This window comes from Pelophylax lessonae, assembly GCF_965119305.1.
Source record: "Pelophylax lessonae genome assembly, chromosome: 4".
NCBI classification, from domain to species: domain Eukaryota; kingdom Metazoa; phylum Chordata; class Amphibia; order Anura; family Ranidae; genus Pelophylax; species Pelophylax lessonae.
In genome coordinates, this window is record NC_138771.1 from 269052695 (window position 1) to 269065519 (window position 12825).

Below are 12825 nucleotides of genomic sequence, written 5' to 3' on the forward strand. Positions count from 1 at the left end.
TCTGTGGGTTGTTAGGCAGGACGTAGACCCAATAATCTAATCAGCAGCTCCTGCGGGGGTGGTGCTACACGTGGGGGCTCGTCCGGGATCATCTACAGTCCTGCAACACAACCCTCTCAGCCACAGAATCCCCCTCAACGCAGAAATGGATCCTACCGCTGCAGCCGAGTGGTGCAGGGAAGAGAATGTCGTAGTGGAAAATGGCCTGGTGGTTGAAATCAAGGGAGAGGTCTGGACTGAGGAAAAACTCCTCCCAGTTTTAAGGGCACTGTCCACAGACAGGAAATTCTGGGTGACTGACATAAAGACAGACACCACCGTTCCACACACGTATGCATTGTGTGAGTGGAGGAAGGGGGTCCCTGATTACTTTAAGGGAACCAGTGTAAAGACTACTGACCAAACAGAACTTTTCTTAATACATCCAGAAGTCCTTACTGAAGGTCCCTCATCCACCACTCCTGGGGGATCCAGCAAAGAAAAAGGTGTCCAAGAAGGGAGTCCAGAGTCACCACCTTTGTCTACCTTTAGCTCAGAACTGTGTGCTGTTCTCGGGGAAATCGTAGCAAAATGTAGTAAGGACTCCCCAAACTATCTGATGACTGGATATAGGAAGCTCAGGACATTCTCTGGGAAACAGCCTGTGCCTTCGACAGAAGATGGGTTTGAAGAGTGGTTAGATACCGCCACTCAGGCTTTGGAAGAGTGGGAGGTACCAGAACAGCACAAGAAACAGAGAATCACAGAAAGTTTAAGGGGACCTGCACTAGAGGCCGTACGTAATCTCAAGCTAAGCAAAAAGAACTGTACTGCACAGGATTATCTAGACATTCTACAAGATGTATTTGGTCGGACGGAGAACGTGGCTGAACTTCTTTACCAGTTAGACCACTGTTACCAAGAAGAGGAAGAGAAGTTGTCCGAATTTATTCGACGCCTGGATAAGATCATCCACCAGATCTTGTTAAAGAAAGGGATAGACCCCCGGAAGGTAGATGAGACTCGTGCACGGCAGGTGCTGAGAGGGGCTCAACCCTTAGATCCCATTGCCATATTGTTGCGAACTCGCCAAGATGGTGGCATTCTGGAATACCCTGACCTGATCCGAATGGTCAGAGAAGAAGAGGTCATGTTGGACAACAAGAGGAAGAGTCGGCAGTTTGACTCAACTGCTCGTGTCAGAGTGATAAGTGCAAAAGAAAGTGACTCGCAAGTTGAACTCCTAAAGACCCAGGTGTCCCAGTTGATAGAAATGGTGTCCATCCTGACTAGTCAGGCATCTACTCTACCTGATGGGAACGCGTCAGAGAAGCCGGATAAACCTTCTAACCTTAGAGTAGACCTGGAACCGAGACCTAGGAGATCGCTAACTTGTTTCAACTGTGGGGGAGTAGGACATGTTAGAGGAGTATGTCCCAGCCCAGGAAATGTCGCCTTAGAACCTCGCAAGCCAGCGGAACAACTTCAGAGGGCACCCGTGAAGGAGTCGACCGGGTGCCCGCCAGTTTCAAGGGAATCCAAGAGACTCAATGATTCAGGGAATCTGAGTCAGGGAGTCAGATCCAGGTACAACGCCCCTAGTTCTATACTCCAGGCTACTGAGAGGAGGAAAATCAATGCACACCGGGCCCAGAGGGGACTGAAGTCCAGAAGAAAAAAAAAGAAGAAAAGAGCCTGGGTGCAGAGAACTGAATCAGACAACAAGGCCACTTCAAGAGAATTCCCAACTAACTTGGTCGGGCCTTCCCCTGTAGTCTCTGTCCAGGTAGAAGGAATTTACACAAGAGCCCTCCTTGACACTGGGGCCCAAGTGACTCTTCTGTATAGAGACTTCTATGATAAACACCTTACCCATCTACCTCTGCAGAAGTTGGAAGATCTGGAGATATGGGGTATCGGGACTCAAAGTTTTCCCTATGACGGGTATCTGCCAATCAAGTTGACCTTTGACCCATCAGTGGCTGGTGAAGCTGAAACCTTCGACACCCTAGCGGTGGTCTGTCCTCGTCCGCCAGGGGCCAACAAAAGCTCTCTCATCGTAGGGACCAACACTGACCTAGTAAGGCGCCTCCTGACACAACTGGTCCAGGGACAGGATGCTCCAGCGCCAAGGATTCACCCCATGCTACGGCAGGCCTATCAACGATTAGTATTGGAGCAAGAGACTCCTGCAGAAGGAGTTGGAAGACTCTGGAAGTTGGACAGAACAGAAAAGGTCTTGCAGCCAGGAGAGGTGGCTTGTCTGAAAGCTTCCGTTAAACTCACATGGAAACAGCCGGGCCCTTTTATCATCTTTGAATCAGGTCCACAGGAAGAGGAGAGAGGGATAGAAGTAATCCCTGAAGTGATCCCTTTGAAGGTGTTACAGAAAAACCATGGAAGGGTTTTAGTGAGTGTCAGAAACACCTCTACTACACCGGTGAAGGTACCGGCCAGAGTGCTGTTGGGCCAAGTTAACCCGGCTACCCCAGTTGTCCCATCTGATCTTAAAGAGGAGGAAAGGGGTGAAGATGTTATAGAAGAGCTCTGCTCTGGAAACGCTGCCCTCCCACCAGAATGGGTGAAGAGGGCCAAGGCACAACTTGCTCGATGGCGAGGAATATTTTCTAGGGATGAGTTCGACGTGGGATGCGCCAGGAGTGCCACTCATAAGATCCGCCTGAGTGAGGACAAACCTTTCCGAGAAAGAGTCCGGCGAGTTCCCTTAGGTGACTTAGAAGATCTACGTCAGCAGCTGGCGGAACTCAAGAAGACTGGGGTTATTCGAGAATCCAGGAGCCCATATGCTTCTCCGATAGTGGTAGTCCGGAAGAAAAACGGATCTCTGAGGCTTTGTATCGACTACCGAACCCTGAACAGAAGAACCATCCCAGACCAGTATACCACTCCTCGAATCGAAGACGCCCTACAGAGCCTGTCAGGGGCGAAGTGGTTCAGTGTGATGGACTTAAAGAGTGGGTATTATCAGATCCCCATGCACCCTGAAGATCGGGAGAAGACAGCCTTCATCACCCCTGTGGGGTTCTTTGAGTTTAATCGCATGCCTCAGGGGTTGTCAGGGGCCCCTGCTACCTTCCAAAGGCTGATGGAAAGGACCGTTGGAGATATGAATTTGATAGAGGTACTGGTATACTTGGATGATGTTATCGTGTTTGGCAGAACTTTGGAAGAACACGAGGAGAGGTTGGAAAAGGTCCTGAAGAGGCTACATGAAGAAGGCCTGAAACTTTCTCCTGAGAAGTGCCAATTCTATCAGTCCTCGGTCCATTACCTGGGCCACATCGTGTCTGAAGAAGGGGTGGCCACCGACCCGGACAAGCTGGATGCTGTCGCCTCCTGGCCGAGACCTACAAATGTGACCGAACTTCGGTCGTTCCTGGGTTTTTGCTCCTATTACAGGAGGTTTGTAGAGGGGTTCGCCAAGATTGCCCGACCCCTCAATGAGTTACTAAAGAACGAAGAAGATGACGTTCCTGAACTGGTCAAGCCAATGAAGTCCACCATGGGACCCCGGAAGGCCAAGGAGTCCATCCAGGATCAGTGGACCCCAGAATGTGAAGGGGCTTTCATTCAGTTGAAAAAGAATCTAACCACTGCCCCTGTGTTGGCCTACGCAGACCCCACGAAACCATATGAACTACATGTCGATGCCAGCCGAGATGGGCTGGGTGGGGTACTCTACCAGGAACATGAGGGCCACCTGCGACCCGTAGCCTACGTGAGCAGGAGTCTACTACCTGCTGAAAGGAATTATCCTACCCACAAACTTGAATTCTTGGCCTTGAAGTGGGCAGTGGTTGACAAATTGAAAGATTACCTGTACGGAGCTGAATTCATTGTCAAGACGGATAATAATCCCCTTACCTATCTGTTGACTACAGCCAAGCTGGATGCCACAGGACACAGATGGTTGGCTGCCCTCTCTAGCTTCAACTTCAGCCTGAAGTATCGGCCAGGAATCGGGAACAGGGATGCAGATGCCCTATCCAGAAGGTTGCATGCACCACACGAACCTGATGAAGAATGGACCCATTTGGCTCCAGAAGGGGTGCGTGCCCTATATCAGGGAACTGAACTTCGATCCAGAGGAGGATCAAGAGCCGAAGAGATTGGGGTTTCGGCTGTCGGAGTACCCAAATACTATTGCAGGGTGACCCAAGTTGAAGGGGAAGATTTACCCCGGCTGTCCAAAAGGGACTTGAGGAAGGAGCAGCTGGAAGACCCTCTGGGAAAACTTCTTTTGGAAGCCTTGGAGATCCAGCGCCCTGAGTTGCTTCTCACCGACTCTCCTCAGGGGGCCCGTCTGTTGCATAGAGAGTGGACCCGGTTACAGATCCGAGAAGGGGTGGCCTACCGAAGAGGCCCATCTGAAGATCTGGAGGAGAAGTGGCAACTGTTCTTACCAGCTAAATACAGGGAGAGAGTTCTGGCTGCTCTTCATGATAATCATGGCCATCTGGGACCTGAAAGAACTTTTCAGCTTGTCAGAGACAGGTTCTACTGGCCCTGTATGAGGGCCGAAGTTGAAGGATACTGTCATTCTTGTGTCCGATGTATACAAAGGAAGACTCTGCCACGTCAAGCAGCCCCAATGGGCCATCTGCAAAGCCAGGGACCCATGGAACTGGTGTGCATTGATTTCCTTTGCCTAGAGCCTGATCTGAGTGGCCAAGGGAATGTCCTTGTGGTAACAGACCATTTTACCAGATACGCCCAAGCATTCCCAACAAGGGATCAGAAGGCCTCTACAGTAGCCAAAGTTCTTGTAGAAAAGTTCTTTGTACACTATGGGTTACCACAACGCCTCCATTCAGATCAGGGAAGAGACTTTGAAAGCAGACTGATCAAGAGACTGTTAGATCTGTTAGGCATCCAAAAGACTAGAACTACTCCCTACCATCCACAAGGGGATCCCCAGCCAGAAAGATTTAACAGGACTCTTTTGGACATGTTGGGGACTTTGAGCTCAGAGAAAAAACAGCATTGGGGCAAACATGTAGCTGCCATTGTGCATGCCTACAACAGTACTGTCAGTGATGCTACTGGATATTCCCCTTATCGTCTAATGTTTGGACGAGAGGCTCGATTGCCAGTGGATTTGGCCTTTGGCATCTCGCCCGATCACACCTCTTCAGCATCGCACAAGGGATATGTGGACCGACTGCGGAAGAGTCTGAAATCGGCCTATGATAAAGCTCAGGCCACATCTGATCAACGTGGACTGAGGAATAAAAGGAATTTCGACTTAAAAGTTCGGATCCAAGACTTGCAACCAGGGGACAGGGTATTGTTGAGGAACTTGGGTGTCCCGGGAAAACACAAGTTGGCAGACCGCTGGAAGTCCCAACCTTATGTTATCTGCAAGCAACTACCAAACCTCCCTGTGTATCAAATTCGGCCTGAAGGAAGTGTGGGTCCATTGAAGACTTGGCATAGGAACCATTTACTGCCTCTCTCTGAAGCAGTTCGCATGCCTCCTGTCGTAGATTCGCCAGAGACCCCTTCGACCTCTCGCCTGTCCAGACCAGTCACCAGATCTCAGTCGACACTCCCAGATGTGAGGGAGGGAAATTCTCCATCTGAAGATCTGGAAGATGAAGAGGAGGTACCTGACTGGATGTGGTCGTCTCAGTTACCAGAACCCACACCTGCCTCCCTGTCTTCATCCGAATTGGCTGACAGAGGAACCCTTCGGGCGGAAGCCCCCGAATTCATACCTTTCCACATGCTTCCAGAAGAAGTAGTTGATGATGAAGATCCTGAGGAGGAGGTTGCACCTTTCTCTGAAGAAGAACTGACCGCTCTTGAAGCATCAGATTCCTGTGTGTTGGAACATGAGGAGGAGGACATTGAAGAATCCCCAGAAGTGGCTGGTCCTAGTACCTCTGAGATCGTGCATCCCAAAGAACAGAGGGAAAGAAGAGTCATTCACCCACCCAAAAGACTGACCTATGACCAATTGGGTGAATGCTCGGAAGAGGCTATCTTTACTTCCAAACGAACTCTTGATCAGCCTAGTTCTTCCACCGCAGATTTGGTGGAGGACAACCCTAGCTCACCCCCAGGCACATCTGTACAAGCCACTCAAGTGTCAGGGGTCTGTGAACAGAATTACCTTCCCTCCCCTGACAATTGGTGGGAGGTTCCTATGTCGAACCTGTGTTGTAATATGCAGTTGTTGAGTTTGAATTCTGCTTATGAAAAGGAAGATAATTCCCTGTTATGCATATGTTAATGTTTTTGTTGTGTACTGCCAACATATGCACTGGAGTACATGCTGTTGTCCTCTTTGGGGACCAAAGTTTCTTAAGTGGGGGGAGTGTGTAGCGGTGTTTAATATGCCTGAAAGATGATTGTTTGACATTTGAGAGGAACTCGGCTCCATCTAGTGGCCAAAACGACACACTGCAGCTACTATGGAATTTCTTGTGATGTGATTTTCCTTTCAGGAAGTTGAGAGACTTCATCATCCATAGTGCTCTTGGACTACCAGGATGCACTGCTTCACCGCACAGCCTTCTGGGGGAAGCTTTATAAAGGAAGGGAGGAGCCAGGCTCACTCTCTTGGGAAAGACACAGTGAGACAAGCAGGATGCCAGTGCTGTGGGCTGATGCTGTATGCTAGGCCGAAACTCCTGGGCCTTAAGTGACTAAGTTGCAGTGTTTCATCTCCAGTAGAGGATCCCTCCTGGAGGTCCCATCGATGTTCTACAGAGACCAGACTCATCCACCCCAAATACCTAGCGCGGCTGGTGACAGAGGCCGGAGACTGAGACAGCAGCGGAGGCTTCCTGGGAGACAGTCCTGTTGGTGAGAGGGCACCTGCCCAAAAACTGACTCTATCTATCAAAGAAGTAACTTTAGTCAGGATTAGCCTTAGAGTAGTAGAAGGCAATATACCAGGTGGCCCAGTACATCTCTCACAGAAGTTTTACCGGCAATCCTGCACAGACACCCCGCGGTGATTACTAACTGTTTGCTGCCATTCTCTCTATTGATCACCCATCCTCAATGTGGATTACAAATTGCGAGTGCACCAACGTTGCTAGCGAAGATATAGAGAAGAAACAGCGGACTCAGATAGGTCTGACATTGTGATACTGTGTCTAACTGAATGCTGAGCCTTATCTCCAAAAGTATAATAGTGATTAAGATGGTGGTCCTATAGGCTCTGAGACATTTCCTGAAACAATTAATGTGCCCTTGAGGAGTGATATCACAGTATTTATCTTATCTTTGATTAATTAATTAGTATATCCTTTTACAAAGTCATATTTTACTGTATCAAACTGTTTATTTGATTTACAGTAAATAACTTTCCTGTTTAAAAGCAAGCTTGTGTGTGGTCACCTTGTATTACCCAGAAGGACTGCAGCTGGAAAGAGGTAACAGGTCATATTTATTTATTGAAGTGTTATATTCCAATCTGTGTAGCCATTTGGTATTCCAGTCCTATTCTGGGTCAGTTGTGCCTAGGGAGGGTTCGAGCCAATTCTGTGGGTTGTTAGGCAGGACGTAGACCCAATAATCTAATCAGCAGCTCCTGCGGGGGTGGTGCTACAACCCATAGGCATCAATGGCCAAACCGTTGTCAGCACTTCCTCCTCTCCCCTGCAGCTGCTGTTGGCTGACATAGGGGAAGCCAGATCACATGCCTGGACCGGAGCAGGCTGAAAATAGGTAAGTATACAGATCTTATTTACACAGGATAGTAAGCATAGGTGTTAGTTGGGGGAAGGGAATATTTTTAAGACAAGTTGGGTTTAAGCTTAAATTCCACTTTAAATCTGAACTCTACATGTGGATTTTATTGCATAGTACATTGGTCCAGCTGAGAAAACCCTTCCTCTGTCCCTCCTCTCCTGAAGACTCATGGGATGCATGACATCATTTGCCTAGGCAAGAATCCAGGAAGTAACTGAAGAAATGAAAAAAATAAAATGTAAACAAATATAACATACTTTCCTATCTATTTACTAATTCTAGCAGCATGATGATTAAAAATAATCAATGGTGATTGGGAGAGTGAAGTTCCACTTTATAATGTTACTTGATGGTTTTTTGACGATATTTACTGGCACATTTTTCATTTTGTATAATCGTTTGTTTTTTTTGTGAATTGGACTTTATTTACAGCATGCGTTCATTTATCCAAATTAGTCACATGACCATCATATAAACGTCATGGTAAACATCAGTGTATTGACCCCTATAACTATATATACTTCACATGGAAGGAACCCTGGGAAAGTGGATAATCACTGTAGTAGTTGGCTTTGCTAAAGAGATCGCTGTGGTCTTCTGAGTCCTGTGCATAATAACACCACTGGGGGCACATTCTTGACAAGACTGCCATTCACAGAACACCTAATCAATCAATACAAAGTGTTCTTTGATTGGATGAGATTGAGATGGTGACAGTGGATGGTGTTCTGTACTGAGACAATGCACCCGTAATCCACCGATTGTGGATGCAATGCTTTGCAGGCTCCAATGCAAAAATAAAAACACATTTTTTTTTTCTTTTTTAATATGGGTGCATTTGTACTTGCAAGTGGTGAAATATGTCTTTAAGTTGGTGTCAGCCAATGATTGCATTTTGGAAAGGCTCAGCATTGGCAGACCCGTAGTTCCTGAGAACACACCATAGGAATAGTCCACTGTGTACTCTACACTGTATATGGGGGTTTGTAGTGTGCAGTGCAGGAGGTGGGACATGGCTGGTGGGTGGAGCTATTTGGAGTAGGCGGGGTGTCAGCTGTAGGGTTCAGTGAAGGAGGCTGGCCATGGCGGGTAGGTGGAGCTGTGCTTTGTATAGAGGAGGAGTAGTATTCTCCTATAGGGTCTAGTGAAGGAGGCGGTGCATGGTCGGTAGGTGGAGCCGTGCTCTGTATACAGGTGGAGTAGTATCCTCCTATAGGGTCTAGTGAAGGAGGCGGGGCATGGGCGGTAGGTGGAGCTGTTCTCTGTATACAAGAGAAGTAATGTCCACCTGTAGGGTCTAGTGAAGGAGGCTGGGTATGGCTGGTAGGTGGAGCTGTGCTCTGTATACAGGAGGAGTAGTGTCCACCTGTAGGGTCTAGTGAAGGAGGCGGGGCATGGGCGGTAGGTGGAGCTGTGCTCTGTATACAGAGTAGTGTCCTCCTATAGGGTCTAGTGAAGTAGGTGGGGTATGGCCGGTAGGTGGAGCTGTGCTCTGTATACAGAGTAATGTCCTCCTATAGGGTCTAGTGAAGTAGGTGGGGTATGGCCGGTAGGTGGAGCTGTGCTCTGTATACAGAGTAATGTCCTCCTATAGGGTCTAGCGAAGGAGGCGGGGCATGGGCGGTAGGTGGATCTGTGCTCTGTATACAGAGTAATGTCCTCCTATAGGGTCTAGCGAAGGAGGCGGGGTATGGCCGGTAGGTGGAGCTGTGCTCTGTATACAGAGTAATGTCCTCCTATAGGGTCTAGCGAAGGAGGCGGGGCATGGGCGGTAGGTGGATCTGTGCTCTGTATACAGAGTAGTGTCCTCCTATAGGGTCTAGCGAAGGAGGCGGGGCATGGGCGGTAGGTGGATCTGTGCTCTGTATACAGAGTAGTGTCCTCCTATAGGGTCTAGTGAAGGAGGAGGGGTATGGCCGGTAGGTGGAGCTGTGCTCTGTACAGAGTAATGTCCTCCTATAGGGTCTAGTGAAGGAGGCGGGGTATGGCCGGTAGGTGGAGCTGTGATCTGTGTACAGAGTAGTGTCTTCCTATAGGGTCTAGTGAAGGAGGTGGGGTATGGCCGGTAGGTGGAGCTGTGCTCTGTATACAGAGTAATGTCCTCCTATAGGGTCTAGTGAAGGAGGTGGGGTATGGCCGGTAGGTGGAGCTGTGCTCTGTATACAGAGTAATGTCCTCCTATAGGGTCTAGTGAAGGAGGAGGGGTATGGCCGGTAGGTGGAGCTGTGCTCTGTATACAGAGTAATGTCCTCCTATAGGGTCTAGTGAAGGAGGCGGGGTATGGCCGGTAGGTGGAGCTGTGCTCTGTATACAGAGTAATGTCCTCCTATAGGGTCTAGTGAAGGAGGAGGGGTATGGCCGGTAGGTGGAGCTGTGCTCTGTATACAGAGTAATGTCCTCCTATAGGGTCTAGTGAAGGAGGCGGGGTATGGCCGGTAGGTGGAGCTGTGCTCTGTATACAGGGGGAGAGCCTAGTGTGTGCTGTTCACCCCTAGGGGCCATCCCAGGAGGCAGGGCTGTTGCCGGCAGGTGGAGCTGTGCTTTGTATAGAGGCGCGGTGTTCACCTGTTGGGTATACAGGAGGCGGGAGATGCCCGGTAGGTGGAGCTGTGCTGTGTGTAGAGTAGGCGGCTTGTTCCACCTGTAGCGTGCAGTGCAGGAGGCGGGCCTGTGGCCGGTAGGTGGAGCTGTGCGCTGTGTCTCCATAGAGCAGGAAGTGTATGATCTTATTCCATTACCGTGCAGACTGCAGCGCTTTCGTGGCTGTACAGAGCGAGTTCTCCAGCACAGCTCCCTCACCCGGCCGGGCTCCGCTCTATGGTGTGGTATTCCCCGCACTGTCCTCGTGTGGTGTGTATCGGTGTAATGTCCCGGGAGGAGGAGGAGGGCACTGAGCAGCCCGGCCGGGTGGAAGGTATGAGGTGGTGAGCAGTGTATCATACAGCAGATGACGTGGAGTAGCACTATGAGCAGCGGATACAGCAGTCTGGAGGAGGACTCCGAGGAGTTTTACTTCACAGCCAAGACTTCCTTCAAGAGGAGCCCGTGGAAGGGAGCCCGGGGCCAGCATGTGAGTAGTCACTCTATCCATCCATCCATCCATCCCTGTGTGAGCTTCATATACTCCACCCACATCTACCCATTATTAATGAGCTCCCCTCACTCTGTGCCCTGTACTTCTCACATTGCCACTCTGCACTCTTATATGGCATTGTGTGTCCAGGTTTGTTATGTAAGGACTTGTATACACCACAATCAATGCGATCAATGTGCGATACTTGCATTCTTTGGTGTTATTTATATTTTTTTGTAAAATTGCTTTAGCTTGCATGTTCACCAGCAAAAAAGTGCAGGTGATATGCTCCACGACTGGTCTGTTCTCACTAATGCAACATCTGAGGTCACGTGACCAGTTGGAAATCGTGTATTTAAATGCTTCCTTATTGCTGCGACTCCAAAAAGCTTCCTGCGCTACTTTGATGCGACTTGAGGCATAGCATGTGAGCCCTTGTGCACATTGGAGCGATTTGACAGGTCAAATCGCATGATAAGTCGCAGCCTATTGACAGAGATGGCACCATTTCATACTTTGCGGCACCACACCGATTTGCACAAGTAGTTCCTGCGTTACTTTTTGCCGATTTCATCCCAGGATTGCACATATGCGATGCTGGAACCCTGCAAATCCACTGCGGGTTCCCACACTGCATTCAACTTGCAGGCAGTTCACACACATGTGAATCGCTGGGGGTGTCAATACAAAGTTAACGACACCCCCAGATCAGTTCACATTTCACAGTGCGAACTGTCAGTTCGGACATGAATCAGATTGGATAGGTGTGAACACGCAGGCAATCCGATTCTGCAGCGGACCCAAAAAAGGGTCCTGTGCGTGTTGTGTCTGAATGCAATGCAAATTAAGCCTTCCAATCTGTATAGCTGAATTCGCATTGCATGTGATTTGCAGAGCAGTGCGCTCTGAATCACATGCAATATCTGTCATCGCATATATGTGAACCCGACTCTTCAGGAGTGACTTCAATAGACGTCTGTGCATAGGTGTCTTTCAAATAGCACCTGAAATCACACTGACTTGCTACTTCATGTGAAGTATCTCCATTTCAATGAAGCCTCAATGTGAACCAGGGCTATAATCTGTACTGGAAATCGCACGGCTTTGGAGTCACACTAGTGAGAACAGATTCTAAACAAGGCTCATTAAAATCTGTTCATTTTTCTGATTTATACACTTGTACTGCGTTTTAAAAACTGCGCCTGGTTTAAACGAGTCCGAAGGCCAGGTTCACATGTAAGCTGATTGCACGCATCCCCGATCTGCAGGAAAATCGCACTACTCTTTAGCAGGATCTTTTTTTAATTGCACCCCCCACACATCCAGAAAACCCAGCCTTTTTCAGGTGGCACCATGTGGCAGTGTTGTGAAAAAAAGGGTCAGGGACTTTCCCCCAATTCCTGCAGGTATTTAAATGAACGGCTGCACAATCGCAGCACACTGAACCTATGTAGATGTAAACCTAGCCTAAAGACAGCCCCTTCAATAAACCTAATCACAACAAGAAAGTTTTTTGGGAACGCAGCAAGGCACTGCCATGTGTTGGGGGTACTGTAGCCAGGTACCTCCCTGTACAATGAAGGTCATCTCTAATCGCTGACGCACACAATGTGCAATACTGCGATGGTGAACCAGCTGTAAATAGTCACTGAAGTTACATACAAGCAGCAGGTGGTGTCTCACACATTTCCAGGGATTTCTTCCTGTACACAGATGAGGGGGTTTCTGTTGCGCGGTTGTTTGCAGACATTCGTTTAATGAACTTGGAAACCTAAGACTATTTTATGACCGATTCAACAGGTTTTCCTTGTTCTGAAACATATGTAGTCTTTTGTTACTGAAACTGTCAGCTCACCTGCTGCAGCAATCCAGAAAGCTTTGATCAGAGTAAAGGTCTGGCAAATGGCACACACTGCGATTTCTGTTTTGTTTTTCTCTGCTGCAAGAGTCTGCAGGTTTCTGTATCTGAAATGACAGGTGTCTGCAAAATGCTGACTGCTCAGCCTATACAGTGCATTGGCAGGCTGACAAGCTGCTCACACAGCCAA

The 12825-nt window shown here is 48.8% G+C and overlaps 1 protein-coding gene across 3 annotated transcripts in view; it reads left to right on the forward strand.

The window, feature by feature from the left end:
• Nucleotides 1-12825, forward strand: part of RASSF3 (Ras association domain family member 3) — a 295912-nt gene that overhangs the window by 214649 nt on the left and 68438 nt on the right. The window contains exon 1 of one of the 3 annotated variants that reach the window (XM_082254457.1): nt 10396-10774. The exons of the other annotated variants lie outside the window; for them this stretch is intronic. Coding sequence (XP_082110583.1) covers nt 10652-10774 — 123 coding nt within the window. The 5' untranslated portion in view covers nt 10396-10651. Of the gene's footprint in view, nt 1-10395; nt 10775-12825 lie in introns of those variants that run through there. 3 annotated transcript variants of the gene reach the window in all.